Raw genomic sequence first — 17,427 nt, forward strand, 5'->3', positions numbered from 1 at the left:
AAAATTATGGCGAGCCCCACATATCAAAAAGAAAAATATGAACAAATTTTGCCTGTAAAATACTAAAATGACCTTCAAATGACTTGAAACTTATGGTCAAGGTTATAACCGGAAGCAAAATTCTCCGCACTCTCTATTTTGGTCTGAATGATACCGGTTTCTATTTGACAAATTAACTTGACCTTGAAATAACCGTGAAGTTCAAGGTCAATGTCATAGATGGACGTGAAATGGCCCGCTCTTCTCTTTTCTAGTCTCAAAAGTAGAATTTTGCAACAAAAACTAATATGACCTTCAAATGACCTTGAAGGTCAAGGTAGTTGGATGTAAAATTTTCTGCTCTCTTCATTTCTGATGTCAAAAATATGTTTCCATTTGAAAAGATCTACTTGACCTTGAAATGACATTGAAGGTCATGGTCAAGGTCACCATTAGGTGTCCCCCTCAAAACCTTACAATTTTTATTTGAAAAATGTTTTTATTAAGCCCTTAAGAGATATTTACGTGTAATTTTTAAAATGGGACACCCGGTACCTATAATCTAAATAATAAAAATAATAACAAATTTGTGTTTAAAATATAAGTAGTTCTACAGGAAATCTGCTTTGGAAGAGTTATATAAAATTGTACTTTCCAGTATGGTAGTCAAAAGTGCAATTAGAAACATACTGGACTAAATCTAAACGAAATTCAAAAGTGTGGGTGAGATGTAATTGCGATGTCTATGAATGTTCACTTCTACTCAATGACTAGGCTTTTAAACGGCCAAACTGGCAGAGAGCGACCTGCTATTTCGCAGGTACTACTATGTTGCTAGATATTGTTGACATAATTCAATGCCGGTCGGAGCATTAGTGCGCAGGGTAGTTGTTTCCCGCAATATCAGAAGTACAGGAATTGAATTTTTAAGCTGTAACTCTCTTTTCGATTCTTTGACTTTCGATCCGCGTCCGAATTCTATTCATAAACGATAAATCGCCGGGCTCGCCGGCGAAGTGTTTTCTTTTCCGGCCCGTCTGCGGTCCCGCTCCGCCGATGCACTTATTTATGGAACACTTTGTTTTCAGCATGCTTAAATCTTCCCGGTGTTGCTGCATCCCTGGCCGCCGTAACCCCCATAAACTTCTTGCGAGTACTTACGGGCCGCGGTAAATCTTTCAGTGCGGAATGGGCTCCTGTCTTTAGGTGATACATGATACATTACACCGCCGGCTTTCCTCCCATTGAAAATTTAAATAGGTTAGTTTTAAGTGCATCCGAGACGGCAGCGGTTCGAGAGTTCTCCTCTTTGGCGGATTAAAAATGCTACTTTATTAAAGTATACGCTCCCGCTTAATGGCGGCGGCTGCACATGAAACCGGATGGGACAGGCATCGGGACGGTTCAAATAAAACTTAAAGTGGAGTTTCTGGGACTTCTTTGTTTTACGTGCATTACCTGTGTCTTGCGACGACCGCTTTGAGAGTATAAGCTCTTACCATTGTAGGTATACGCTTTGTGTAAAGTAAACAAAACTGTCCTCGATTATCGAGCTTAACTTTTTTGAAGTTGGTACTCGATGAAAATGAGTAAAATGAGAGTAAAATACATGGAGACTATACAAGGAGCCCGAACTCCATGTAAATAAAAATCTTACAAAAATAAGAGGGCGCTAGTGTTCTATATGTCCCATATGTAGAGAGGGGAGATAAAAAGCGGCAGTTTGAATTATAAATCAATCATGTCATTTTTGTAATGTGTTAAAAATTTTAAAATAAATAATGTAAGCTACTTTGAATTATATAAATCATGAAAATATGTCATTCCGGACTGTAATTAAACTAAATAGATAATAAAAAATATTAGCTTTATGAGAAGAATTTGGTGTTCGTAGAAAGAAACTAGTTTTCAAGGAATTTATGACGTGATCTTGTTAATATTAACCTATAAGTAAGGTTTATGTTTTTGATAATTACTTTGTTAAAGATTTTAGTTTAATGTTAGTAAAAAATAGTCACATTTTATACAGGAAGTTGCCTTTAAAAAAATAGTAATTCTTGTATTATTAATATGGAATTTTTACTTGTGGTAATAAAAAATAGAATATAAAAAAACTCGGTGTTTTAAATAAACTTTTTAAAATATTACAGATGTCCGATTTTGAGTCCAGTGATTCAGATGACTTATTAGACGCATTGTCCAGCTTGAGTGATGATGAAATAGATTTACTCTAAGAAACAGAAAGAGTAAAAAATAAGAACTACTTTGAAATTACTGTACCTGAATATAGTGGCCAAGTTTTTTTAACATTTCCGTGTTAGCATATGGGAAGTAGCTAACAGAATTGAAGAAAAATTTGCCATTTCTAATTATTTCACCCATGATTCTGGTAAATTTTGCATTGCCTTAAGCTCTACAACAACCAGAAAAGTTACATACTTGCTAAGTAACTTGTCTCCACAAATTATAGAATGGCCGAGATAATGAGGCAGTTGTAATCGAACAATATTTTGCCCAATATGAATTTCCAGAGCAGGTTATAGGAATAATTGATGGGAAAGGAATTCATATAAGATAGAGTATATCACAATCCATATTTTTTTTAATAACCAATAATATACTATATTATAGTGTAACTGAAAACTGACTATGGAAAGTCGATAAATTATGGTTGGACAATTTCTAAGCTGATTGCCATGTTGTCGGTTTAGACTTCTCAATGCTTCGAGAGTCATATCGCTCTCTTCTCAAAATGTCAAGAAGCTTAAAACAACATGACAACCAATTGATACCAAAATTTTAACAAAATATAGGTACTCCATTATAAAGGTCACAAAAAATAGGTAATCTAAATATTTTATAACTGTTTAAAATCGATTAGTTTTCTGGGTATATATTTTAAAATTGCTGTAAAATTTAATTCTACTTTCGTAAAATTGTTGATTTAATTCGAACGTAACATGGTTCCATGACTTATTCCAAGGTAGAGTATAGACCAAAATTAATAAGGTATTATAAAGAAATATTTTAGCAATGTTCTATATTTTTGTTATATATTTTGTAAAAATAAAATGTTTATCTACCAAAGATTTCAATGTTTTATTAATTGAATAAAAAAAACGAAATTATTTGTGCCTAATTAAAATAAAATAAATATTTATTCATAACAAACAAGTAACAAAGTAAATATATATTACAAATAAAACAACTTAAAAATAAGTAATACGTGTCAGTCTATCTTCTTAAAATTTCATTTTGTTCATGAAGCAATTGATTTCCATGTTTAAATATTTAGTAAAAGTAGTCAATTACCAATACAGATCGATCAGCATCAATTACTACACGTATCCTCTCTTTAAATTTTATATGATATCTGAATTTCAATCAGTTTTTTACTAACAGGAAAGAAACAGCAACTAATTGGAAATGATTTATTCAATTCAGTAATGATAATAGCGATGTCACCAGCAAGAATTATATGAAAGATACGAATTTAATTATTTATGCACGTAATATAAATTACAAGAATATGTAGAAATAAATAAAGTATACTTTGTTGCTATTGTCAATATTATGTGAACATATTCATAGTTGCTTTGTCGAGACCTCATCACACGTCAACAGAACTTTTCTTTTATTAGATTATACAGGACAGGATGCTCACTTTCTAGTATAATCTCATCGTAACTTAATTGCTCTTGATTTACTTGCTGTTCTTGTTGTTGTTGTTGTTGTTGTTGTTGTTGTTGTTGTTGTTGTAACTGTTGCTCTTGTTGTAGCTGCTGCACCTGTTGTTGCTGGTGTAGCGGATGCTCTTGCTGTTGATGCTGCTGCAAAATATATAAAGAAACAATGCATCATTCAATTATACAATATTTTCACTTATGAAATCTTTCTATTTAAAAATTTCTCTACCGTATTAAGAATCAAAGAAGCTGCTTCCAACTTCCGAATTATTCGACCTTTTGCCATAATATTAACCCACTATTCGGTCAAGTTGTAATATAGAACTGCTGGACATCATTAGATTGAAAATGCAGATCACAAACGTACTGTTTTATTTTAAATCTGTTGACAGTCATTCACTTCACATACTATTACCATATTTAAATTATTTTCGAAACTTTTTATTTACCATTTATAAAAACAAATTGTAATAATTATTGACTTGACTTCTAGTTTTTAGGTTAGTATACCTCCCCGCTCCCCAATATATCTATTAAACTCAATATAAATAAAATAAAATTGGTTATTTGCTTACTTCACTCGTATTTATGAAGCTACATTCATTTGGGTCATATGGAACACTAGCGCCACCCCAACTTCTGCCATTTCTAGGACAAATTTTGTCAATTTTTCCGTATGAGTTCGTGCTCCTTATCTAGTCTCCATGGTAAAATAAATGGATTGTTTAGATTTTAGACCACCGAAAACAACAATAAAGAAAATAGTGACAAGAAAAAAGAACAATTAACAAAATTCTGTGATGTTTAGAGCTGTTGGTTTAGTCGCCGCGTTGCCAATAAACGAACGATTATTCGCTTCTTTTACGATTTTAATTGCCTTTTGGTATAGTTGTTACGATATCAATTGGAACCTGTGAATCTTAAAGCACAGGACCGTCTGCACTTCTCTTGAAATTTCTTCCTGTGCTTCAGCCATTATTTATCTCGTAATTTATACTCGAATAGCCATTGGGCGAGTCCGGTATTAGTGGACCAGTCCGCCTGATGTAGAATCGACGGCGGCTGGTCGTCTAAGCAAACCTGTATTGGTCCACTAGTTCGTAAATAATTTTTTGCGTGGTATTCTATAATTAGTTTAGTATCGAACGCTGTTCACTTGGTTTTGCCAGTGCAGTACGTATTATTAATTATTAGTTAATATTATTATTTATTCATATCGTAACCAGTAAAGGGTAATAGTTATTTAAATAAATATTATATATGTAATTATTTTACGTATTATGTATTTTAAATATATGAATGTTTGAAATGAGAAAATAGTGAACAATGTGATAAAGAAATTAGGAAACGGATTAGCGAATTAACTATGATATCAAAAACGTCAATTTATCGCATAATTAAAGGAGACGTTCGTAATCACAGTACAAAGAGGAAACGAAAAAAATTCAAAATTAAAGAATATTGACGATTTTACCAGAGATGTAATACGGCGCACAATTTATAATATGTATACCTAAAGAAAATAAAGTTCCTACGTTAAACATAATTCGAGATAAATTAAGCGATTATCCTGATTATATTTATAAATCTTTAGATACTTTACGATATGTGTTACTATGCGGTTTTAAAACATAAAAAACTTGACAATCGTATGATAATTATGGAATCATGACGTATAGTTGCACGTCGGGAAGATTATTTACAAAAAATTAGAGAATATCGTCAACTAAATAGGAATAGGAATATAGTTCGGAATATAGAATATCTAGACGAGATGGCAAAATTTTTTTTACTCTTCATTAAGGTATTAAGCTAATTCAAACAAATCCTATCAAATGAAGTCAAAGAACATACCAGAAATCTAGGTAAGCAAAAGACATCAAACCTTTCGCGTTACCGAAAAATTGTGCTTATCCAATCAGCAGATAGTACAAGCTGTTGTGGAATTAAAAGATAGGGCATTGGCTTATTTAGCGACAGGACCCCACTTCGGGCGCCAAGTCACAGAATAGCCAGTTAAGATGTCCAGCTAGCTGCGGATCTCAATTAGTTCCTTAGATTTCCAAAGTCTTCAGCTTGTTGTAGATGGCGTCAGGATAATGGTCCACGCTCTAATTTCCCTGCATAGTTTTTTTGCACGGATTTTAAGGAACACTTTAGTTTCTAATAGTTATTCGAACGCTTGTAAGCTTTGGAAGCATTTTCCACTGCGCCTCGTGGGAGTGCTAGTGTATGTCAGTTTTAGAGCTGAGCAACTGAAGAGCTGGAGTACCCTTTGAAGGTCTACGTCCTAGGTGGAACTGACCTAGGCGAGCAGCTTGAGGAACTGTATGAGCTCTAAGCTCGTGTGGTTATTTGAATTGAATATAACTCAAATATAGAATTTTATAATTCTGCTTTATTGTTGACTTTTGAGCATGTTACAATATGTTTGAGAATAGATATTGGTTATAGACATTTACATATAGAATAGTTGCGAAAATTTTGAGCACTGGGCAGGATTATTTTCCTGCTTAAAGGACCGACGATTCCCAAGGTTGACGTTCGTTCGCACTACGGCAGCTTCTACATAGTCCAATTAACTAAGCCTTTAAATCGAAATTTTGTCAACTTGGCTGAATTTTTGATATGAGTTAGTTTAAGGTATATTATAGCAATAAGTGAGAGTAATTTTTTGTTCAACCCCCGGCCAAGGGTGGAAAAAGATAAAACAAAGGGCTTTTTCAAGATAACTCAAAAAGGGTAAGAGCTAGAAAAAAAAGTTTTTCATGAAAGTTGTAAAGCAGACAATTCTACATAAAAATGGTCTCTTAGCTTTTTCTTGTACTATTAAAATTAACAGAGTTAGGGAGGCTAGAAGTTAAGGGAAGATTTCAGAAATTTAATTTTGTTAAATCATTAAAATTAACGATTAAAAATTTGATTTTTTGTTATAACTTTCTTATTAAAAATTAAAAAATATATCTATTTCTCTGAAAAGAAAAGTTACATATTTTAGAGCAGATTGAAAAAAAAAATTACAAAATTCAATCATTTTTCTGTTTGTTATGATTTTTTTTAAATTTCTGAAATCTTCCCTTAACTTCTAGCCTCCCTAACTCTGTTAATTGTAATAGTACAAGAAAAAGTTAAGAGGCCATTTTTATGTAGAATTGTCTGCTTTACAACTTTCATGAAAAACTTTTTTTTCTAGCTCTTACCCTTTTTGAGTTATCTTGAAAAAGCCCTTTGTTTTATCTTTTTCCACCCTTGGCCGGGGGTTGAACAAAAAATTACTCTCACTTATTGTTATAATATACCTTAAACTAACTCATATCAAAAATTCAGCCAAGTTGGCAAAATTTCGATTTAAAGGCTTAGTTAATTGGACTAACATGCGACTCTCTTGCTGGCTTCGTATTAATGCGGCTCTCTGGACCCTGGCTAGATTCCGCGTCTTACGTTTTTTGCATCTTAAAAGTACGCCATCCTTCTGGGAGGTGTATTTGAATGATGTACGGGGTGTTGTCTTTTATTTATTTCATTACATTCCGAGAATTTTTTAGCTGGTTTGAGCGCGACAGCGGAAAATTAGAAATTTGGAAAGATAGGTTAAAAGTTGACAAAATCTAAAAATTAATCGGAAAATATTTTATATTCGATCTCTGGTCGTCGGTTTTTGACCTTAAACCACTGATCTAAAGTTCTACCTCCTGTCACCGACATTTGACCTACCATTGACATTCAATTCTAATCATTGACTTTCAATCTCAATTCACTTGCCTTCAATCTTAGGTCATTGATCTTCAAACTTAGGCCATTGATGTTCAATCTTGGCTCAATAACCTTCGACTACGGGTCATTAGCTCTCGTCCGAGGGTCACTGACCTTCGACCTTGAGTAACTGACCTTTGAGCTCAGGTTATTTACCAGGTATACACACATAGTTAAAAGTTTTCGATGTATTTCCATCTATTTGGAAGTATTTCCCCCTTATTCCTACCTTGATATTTGTAGACTTCTGCATAGTAATATGATGTGATCATTTGACATTAAATATTGACCGTTGACTTCAGGTCATTGACCTTTGGCCTTAGGTCATTTTCGCACTATTTGGAAGTATTTCTCCCCTATTTCTACTCCGATATTTGTATAATATGATGCAATTATTTTGTTGAATTTACCAACAATGTCAAATTAAGACGCTTTTATATGCATTAAAATATTTTTTCTTTATTTCAGACCACGTACGAGGGTTCTCCTGCGGTATGATGTACTACCGCACATTCCACTTAGACGTTAAAAGGGATGTCCTATACGTAGGAGCAATGTAAGTACCCCCAGTTTTATATTAAGTGTAAAAATTGGCGATTACATCAAAACATTTATAAATTCGCAAGAAAATTAATTATCGCCGAAAGTAATCAACTTTTTCCAATTCCTAATCCACATTTTCTAATGCACCTTCAAAAAAACCGATTATTTACGACGCATTTACTTCTTCGTCGCTGTGAACTGTAGATTAAATTTTAATTTCGTTATTCCGCGGCGAGGGAAATTAATCAAATCGAGAAAATAATGTATGAAAGGCCCCCAAAGAAGCGCGTTATATTCTTAAACCCTTTTTTCCCGCCACCCGCCGCCGCCGCCGCCCCCCGGTGCGAATAAATAAATCCGAAATTAACAGGCTGTAAAACATTTCACAAAAACCGCGATCAAGCCGGGAACAATGGGCCGGGAACAAGAGGTGCGCTTATGATAACATGCCGTCGTCGACAATGAAAACGTTATTTTGTTGATTAATTACCGAAAGACACGCTGCAATGAATAAACAAACAGCGGCCGAATAACGGCTTTGTGCTTTTAATCCGGCAAGATTTTTACGCCGTTCGGAAACGGATAGTTGAATTATTCATAGTTTAAAATGCGTCGCTTTTTAATTAAAAGGTAATTAAGTGAAAATTGCGTTGCCGTGAATTGTGAAAATAGAGTTGTTACATGTGTTACTAAACAATAAACGTGTTTTTAAGGGATTAAATGCTGTATTAACTGCTTGCATGTTTTTATAAAAATTGTACAAAAATACAATTGTAATGTAACCTATTGCGAGTCAAGACATTCCTCAGAAGTCTTTTGAGACATAACTTTTCGGATAATTAGAATTTGTGTGATTTATAATGCAGAATATTGTTTTATAGAAACTTAATAGTGATTTATTGGATAAATTTTTAAGGGGTCGATTTAGTATGTATATTTTTACCGTGTAACAGAGCTTCAGATGAAGACACAAATCATCGAAGAAACTAACATAATTGAATATTATTATATATCAATGTATTCGCAATGGTTACCGCTAGTGAGTGAGATAAATTTCAATGCTCATGAGAACAGAAGAATAATTTAAATAAATGCCAAAGTACCTCAATTTTAACCATACTGTTAGTATGTCAATATATTGCATTTACGACGGAACTAGGTCAGGCACAATAACCAAACTACTTCACTCATTAGAACGGACACCTACGATCATTTGTATCTAATTTTCAGATTAATATTTATTAATAATTCTATAATTTGTGTCCTCAAGTAAATTGACAACATTTTACACACGACTCCATTTTTATTTTGTATGTAAACCAGAATTGTAGCGATTCTAAGATCTTCTGAGTATAGTTAGTTTGTATACTCTGTCACAGGTATCGCTACCCTTGAAAATGAAAGTGAAAACACAGAGGTGGTTTATTATAAAATGCGTGCTAAAATAAAGTATAATGGTCTCTTATTATCTTTGATATATAAATATGGGTAATTTTTTAAAAGTACCTAAGTAATAAGATTTTGTAAAGCTTAAGTAGTACGAAAATATAACGCATAAAAAACCAATAATATGTACTAATTTTTCTTTATTAAGAATAAAGAATAAATTTTACGTACAGGGTGTCCCACATAAAATCGTTATTTATTAATAATCGTACTTCCTTGGTAGCTCCAAAATAAATTTACAGCTTAAAAATTAGCCTGGCTCAGGTAGATTTCTTCTTCAATCTACAAATCTACAAATCTTCAAGCTACTTACCGATAAGAAGGAAACCACTGGATATTTAATGAAAAAAGTTACGACCAAAAAAGTAGTAGATTCTAGAATATGAATATAACTAACACGATTTTAATTTCATGTTGTCTTGACAATCAACTTTTGCTTATTTTTAGTCACTTACTATCGAAATAAATGAAATAGACCTCTGAGTTTGGAAACCGATATTAAGAAAACGTAGGTGCAAAAAATTTGAAATTTCGACCATATATAGCCTCACTATTACTCTATTGTGTGCTAAAATTTCAGTTGGTTTCGTTGTCCCATTTTTTAGTTATTAATGAAAATGTTGAAAAAATCACGATTTTCTGCATATAAAATTATTGATACCTCTCACTTTAACTCGTCGTAATTTTTTTGTTAACTGATAAAAAAATTCCAATTTTTACTGACGGTAAGTCGAACTATTGTCTTTAATACTGTAAAGGTCATTTGTCTCAAAAGATCTTCTTTTTTTATTTTTAAGTAAAACAGAAGGGAGTGCTATCTCCGCAATTATGGCGTTCTTTAAAAAAAGGAAAAACTGACATAGGTAGCAAGTAACTGTAAACAACAATTTGAAAAAATATATTAAAATAATACAGTTATAAATATGATATTCTTAAAAACAGTATCGGAATGGTCAATTGCGTTCACGGTCCGATGCAGAGTATACAGTATAGCCTTTATAACTGTATTATTTTAACAAATTTTTTCAGATTGTTGTTTACAATTATTTACTACTTGAGTTAGTTTTTTTTCTTTTTTAAACAGATTGTTGTTTACGGAGATAGCATCCCCTTCTGTTTTGCTTAAAAATAAAAAAAGAGCTTTCGAGACAAATGACCTTCACAGTACTAAAGACGATAGCGCGACTTATAGTCAGTAAAATTTGAATTATTTTTGTTTAATTTTTTTTCCCGTTATTTTTTTCAAATCGACATTTTAATTCCTAAAGGTCACTCATAATTATTTTAATTTTCAAAGTAGTGTAGGTAAGTACCTACGTTTTCAAGCGACCTCTAAAAAATAAATATCAACGAACTAACAATTTTTTTTTCATTGAATTTGATCAACAAAATAATAGAAATGAATCACGACACTTAATAAATGTCTCGAGGCAAAATTTACTACCGCACTGTGAGTATCAAATATTTATAATTTTTTAATTTTTTTAAAATCTTTTATTTTTTAGAGGTCGCTCAACTCTGAAAATTAAAGTAATTATGAGTGAATATCGATTTGAAATTTTCAGAATCGAGATTTTTTTCAATCTAGAAAATGAAAAAAAAAATTCAATTTTTGACGATTTTGGAAATTTTTAAAAATCTTGAGCGACCTTTAAAAAAATTTTTTTGAGCTGATTTTTTGAGGGGGCTCTTAAAACATGATAAACTAACATATTTTCACAAGAGACACGAAAAAAAAATCGTTTTTTTTTGACCACCCAACTATACATATTATTCTCCAAACGTAATTAGTAGCAAGTTTCTATGTATTTTAGTAATTAGGCAGTGTTTTTTAAATTAATACGACTCACCAAAGTAAAAAAATAATTCAAGTTATATCATTTTTACTGAAAATAGCAGGTAATTTACGTATCGGATTGTTAACGTGAAAATATAAACATTAGACTGTTGACTATTCCTGCTATACGTTTTTTAAGCTTTTGAAGAAGAAACTACATGGAATTTTAAAAATTATATCTGCTTTTATAATAAAGGAATGGTAATTCTAAGATTGTTTAAACTTATTAACTAAAAATTATTGCCTACTTAATAAAAAATTATTATTGTCCTCGATAATCTATTATTGATTAATAAAATCTTTACTCTCTTTCCTTATAAGACTGCATGTACACAAATTGGAGCTGTTCCTGAACAATCGGGCGCGAGGCCTGTTAAAATATCGGTCCAGCGTAAATTATTAAACAACACACCTTGAAGCGTTCGCCGCTAGAGCTAGAGCAGCACTTGCCGGGGTACCGTTTCGTGACTCACGCTGGGCGATATTTTTTGTACAAAATCCCGTCCTTAAGTAGAATTTTATCCACCCAAGAACGTTTAATATTTTTAGGTGGATAAAAGGCAATTAAAACATGAATGCAATACGTTTTATCCATAATTACATCACAATCATATTTGTGGAGTCAGAATTATTGGAATTTAATAAAAAAATATTCGCACGAAGACATTCTTCTGTGTGCAAATTCTGTTAACTGATCTTTGAAACATTTAAAAAAGCAAGGTTGCGAACAAATATTAAACACGTAGTAATGTTTTGTTGACGTTCATTTCCAGAATAAACGTACGCACATTAAAAATTACAACAGCCATATCCAGCGCTCGCGTGAACCACCAGCCCTCGCCAGGGCATCCGAAAATTATACGGTCCCTTGTCAAGCGGCACAGGCCATACATCAACGGCACCCGCCGTATCAAGGCCCCGAAAAAAAAGGAAGGAAGTATTATTGCACGTCACTTACCCCGTTTAGATATTTAAATTAAAGCTGCTTATCGAAACGGGCGCACAATGGGCTTTGGATACCGCGCGAGTGTCTACTTGTGACACGGGAAAAACTGATTGTCCGGACCTCGCTCCGAGTGCGTTTAAATAGAGGTTTAATTCAGTTTTTCTCGTCGGCCTCTCGTATATTTCACCCTTATCAGATGTCGACGTTGTTTGACTTGTAGTTATTTAAGATCGCCGATAAGGGCTCAAGGGCGCGTTTTGACAATGCGTCACCTCGGTCACGATTTTTATTTGGGGGGAAGGGGAGGAAGGGTCGTGAAAACGGCTTATATAGGAAAACGCACCCTATCCGGCGTAATCGAAATATATAAAACGCTTGTTTCCTCTCGTGCAACGAGTATGTAAATATGTACTTTTTCATAACGCAAATTATAGGGTTCTCGTAACTGGAGTGCCTACGTTTCGTTATTACTTAGCTCATCATCATTTTAGTGAAAGAACTACTGTTGAAAATTATTTGGTCTATAAAGTACATGGTATACATACCGTCAGTACGTAACATTCTTTATTTGTTTATTTATTCATTCATTCATTCATTCATTCACTTATAAATTTAATGGTTAATTGTATAATTTTTCCATAAATTCACGTTTTACGTTTTATAAATATATTTTCTGTTCATTACCACGAGAAAACAGTAAAGAGTAAAGTACTTTTTTTATCTTCAGAAGACCTACAAAACTAGCCCTCGAGCGTCAAAAAATATTGATTAGATCAAAAGTTATAAACACACTGAAAGAAATGGGCTTATTAAACTGTTTATCTAGAATAATGTGCATAGCGCATATTAAAACTTTTATAACCAATATACATACACATTATTCAATCAGTTTAACTGGAAGGTGCTTAATACACCTTATGCATCTATGAAATAAAGGTTATAATGAATTACTTATACATTATTAGGTGTTATAGACTTTATATTCCAGTTGTATAATAGGGAAGATCTGTTGTATAAAGACCAGTATCCGAATTTATATATAACAGTTGTATTAACAGAATTATTCCTTCTTATATGTTTCCGTTTTTAACGTGTAAAACGCATCTTATAATGGTTAAGTGATCGTCACCTCTCGGTGCATAATCGGTTATGATCGTTGTTAAGTTATATTCATAGTCTTGTAATAATAATCATATATCAGACCCGAGAGCGAAGTGCGCCGACTCAATAAGAAACCTGGCTATTCCAGCCGCTGATTTAGGGTTCGGCGCACGAGCTCATCCTTTCAAGATTTCAGTAGCATGCTATGCATGAAGCAGAACGGTACTCAACTATCTTATACAGTCCACTTTTATTGTCCATACATGTTCAATCATCGTCAAAATAAACACACAAAACCACAACGTCTTTATTATCTTTACTCAAGAAGGAAAATACAACAATCGTAAAATTTCCGACAATCCGCTGTGCATCGACTTACACACGTCTAGTTTGATGAAAATGGACAGTATATGCACATGTTTTGTGGGATCATCATATTGCGTTGTGTGAAATGGAAAATTATTATGTAAGTATCTAACTGTTTTATGGCTTGTAATTGTTTTGTTTTTTCAAATGTAAATCTTGTCTAAATCTTAAAAATTATTATTTTGTAGGTCCTATTAGAAATCGCTGATGTTAAGTTTTACATAAGATGGAGGAACAGAAGGTTAACGGTGACAAAGAAGACCATGGGTATAAAGTCAATCAACCAGAGGAAATAAAATTAGATGGAAAGAAGCTCAACCTTTCTGGGGATGCTTCATTCTTAAGGTGGAAGAGTTATAGTGCAAATTCTCATGTAATACAAGAAAATACGGGTGCATCGTTGCTAAGAAAATAAACTGGACAGTTTTAGGAGCGATTTGTCATCATTTTTAATGCTTAAAAGTATGTTTTATGTATGTTTACATTAGAACCTTAGCTTGTAATTACAGTTATCCAATAAAATTTCTGAAAACTTAATGACATATGTTTTTAACTCATACAGAGTATACAACAGTTTAATACATTTATTATTATAAAACTTATAACCAGTACTAGATGTTCTAATAACGATATTTAATAACAGTTATTGCTATTATTTCGTAAAGGGTATAAACAACGTTGTATACTAGTTATACAATAATTTAATAAAGAATAAGGTTTATAGTCACTATAGTAGATTTCATAATAATACGATGAAATCTATCATTTTTTTTTAATTTCAAATTTGCAACCTAGATTTTTTTTTATTTTTCAGCCTTAGTTGCAAATTGCAATATACGACGCACGAGCGTGATATAATTATATATTATTACATATTCGGAAAGCTTATGAAAACAGCTTTAAGTTAAAAATAAAAATCGTCAAGATTCGTTGAAAAACAACGGAGTTACAGACTGTCAAATATATTATTTTCAAGCGAATTTCTTTTATTTAACGGCAGGATATGAATATTATCGTTATTTTCTTCAGACTCGCTGTCGTTCGCCTCCCCCACCCTTCCGCCGCGCCACGGCTCGCCGAAAATCAAGCGACCCACTGACTTTTGACAATATTTCTTATGCACTTAACATACTTCCACAAATAAAATATTTTTACCTGGGAAAGTACTCGGGTTGCCGGTTATGACAGTACTTTTTTTGCCGCTATCAACCTAATTTGTTTAACAATTGGCGCTCAACTTTGACAGTCTGTAACTCCGTCGTTTTACAGAAAGCATGTTTTAAACTGCATGATCTTTACATATTTAGATTCTTTATATTTTTCTGCATTTTTTGATACCAATAACTTCTTTCTACGTTCTTCCAAAATTCTAGCTAAATTAAGCTATACAGCTTACTTTTCTGATGATCTGTCCATTCACTGTCTTTACTATTTACCCTTTTTCCCTTTTCTAACAGTATTTTACTGTTTTTTAAAACCTAACGATTGACAAGTTTTAGGTTCATCGATTCATCGGGAACTTTTAAAATTTACACACAAATTTGAACTTGAGTTGGAACCTCAATATAGTTTATGAAGATCTTTCGCACACTGCACAAACTATTTTGCAGTTATATAACACTTTTAGAACTAGAAATTTACAAATTCTGACGATACACAGATCTGTCATTTTACAAACGATACATGAAACTTTTTACAATAGCTCAGATTTAATTCCACTCATAAATATTGCTTAGTATGCTGTATTTTTATTTCATAAAAGATTTATTGCATGTTACTCATTTATGTGTGAAATTCCTGTTCCCACCTTCGATAACTTGTCAAAATTCTGAACTTTTTCCAAATTTGCTTATATCTGTGTATTAACATGATATCTGACTTTACTAAATGGTTCTTTATTATGCTTTTTAAATTTTTTATTATGCACGAGTGCATTTTATTTACTATTTAATATATAAAATTTAGTTTTAATACGTTTTAAGTTATCATGAGAACAAATCATGACAATACATTACTTATTTATTGGTTTTAACAGAATTTCAATAAATCCATTTTTTAGGCGAGCTGATTGCTCCCAGTCTAGATCTCAGTTCTAGAGTCCCAGCTACCCAATCACTCATTGTCCAATTCTGCGGTGAAGGGATATAGCAAATTCCTAGAACTTCCACAGGTACTCACAGCAGACCACAAAACTAGTGCTAAGCATGGCAAAGCTAAGAAGCCAGTGATAGTAGACACAAGAGTACTTGAAGTGCCCACAAAACATAATTAGTGTAATGAAAGCTTCTAAATCCGTGCCTGTCTGGATATCGGTTTAAATTAATAAGAAGTCGTGATATATGCACATATGGAAAACATAATATAAAAAAATATTACACAAAAAATTATTCACCGGTAACAATAAACATCAAATAGACACGATACAAACAATCACTTCCTAGCCAACAAACAACTGAAAGTTAATAACAATTTATTACTCAACTATTACCAACCGACAATTTGTTGAGAGAGCACAATTTGGGAAACAGTAAAATCAACAGAAAATAAATCAGTACAGAATATCGTTCATACATGTAGAAGGATCCTTACACTTGAGTTAAACATAACTAAAAGCATCACAAATTATATTTTATAGCCATATTTTTTATTTTTACACAAAATAAAGTAATCGGTATATAAGTGGTGTTTATTTCGAATGCTTGAGATGGAAATACAATGCCACTTCTGCACATAAACAAATACTCTCCCTGGGATCTTCGCCGTTTTTTATCCGATAAAACAGAGCCCGATATTCATTCTCCGGCATTGATTTTGTAAAGCACGTTATCAAGATTTATGTCACTCCCGGAAGAAAACGGGGAAACACTGAAAATCGGTATACAGCGAACGTTCAGATATAATTAAATAGAGAACGTTCTGTAATTTATAGCGCTGTTAAAGCTTTATTAAAAATGTATTAAATTTCTCATTAAAAACCATTGCCCGATAAAATAAAAGGAGAATTATTGCCAATAAAAATTTATTTTATGACTGTATAAAGATGGAAGCTCAAATGCTTTATAACATTCCAACTAATATTAAACGTATGTAATGTAATAGCGGCTACTATTTATAAGTATTAAAAAAATCAAGAAGCATATGAAATATAACACCAACAACTCCTTAGTATTTTCTTGCCGTGAAAATAAACCTGTTCATTTTTATATTTTTTTAACTACAGCTATTGATTTCGGTATATTAATAGCTAACTAATTTCATAGCTTCCTTTTCACCTGACCTGGTATAATTTAATTATAATTGACTTTTAGTCAGTTTCGCACAATAACCCATAATGAATTACCTATCAGTTTATCGATTTTGGTAGATAAGGCAAATTGTATTTTTCTTTGCCAGGTACCTATACCAACAAACGATTCGATACACTTTCACAATACAAAATATCGTGTTTGTTGTGAACATGCTTCCAGAACGGTACGGTTAATTGTATTAAGAGGGCTTTCCTGGAAAATGGAAAATATAATTTTGCTTCAAAAGGAGCCCGAGCCTATTTTACGAAACTAATCAAACTGAGGTATTAATTAAATTAACAACGTGTGTTAAAATTGACAATTGGCGGACGAGGGTTCACCTAAATTGTGTAAATTGAATTGTACGGTGGCTGACAATTCAATTTTGAACACCTGGAAATACACGCATCTTTCGAATGTTCCCACCTCAGTGCTTGTGAAGCCAGAAATCTGCAAAATTTAAACAGTATAACCGATATCAGA

At 32.5% G+C, this 17,427-nt stretch overlaps 1 protein-coding gene across 1 annotated transcript in view; it reads left to right on the top strand.

The window, feature by feature from the left end:
* LOC108904475 (semaphorin-2A) overlaps positions 1-17,427 on the top strand; it is a 469,290-nt gene that overhangs the window by 312,444 nt on the left and 139,419 nt on the right. Inside the window, exon 2 of the mRNA XM_023456153.1 lies at positions 7,887-7,974. Coding sequence (XP_023311921.1) covers positions 7,887-7,974 — 88 coding nt within the window. The remainder of the gene's footprint in view (positions 1-7,886; positions 7,975-17,427) is intronic.

Source organism: Anoplophora glabripennis, unplaced genomic scaffold (genome assembly GCF_000390285.2).
Source record: "Anoplophora glabripennis isolate ALB-LARVAE unplaced genomic scaffold, Agla_2.0 scaffold84, whole genome shotgun sequence".
NCBI classification, from domain to species: domain Eukaryota; kingdom Metazoa; phylum Arthropoda; class Insecta; order Coleoptera; family Cerambycidae; genus Anoplophora; species Anoplophora glabripennis.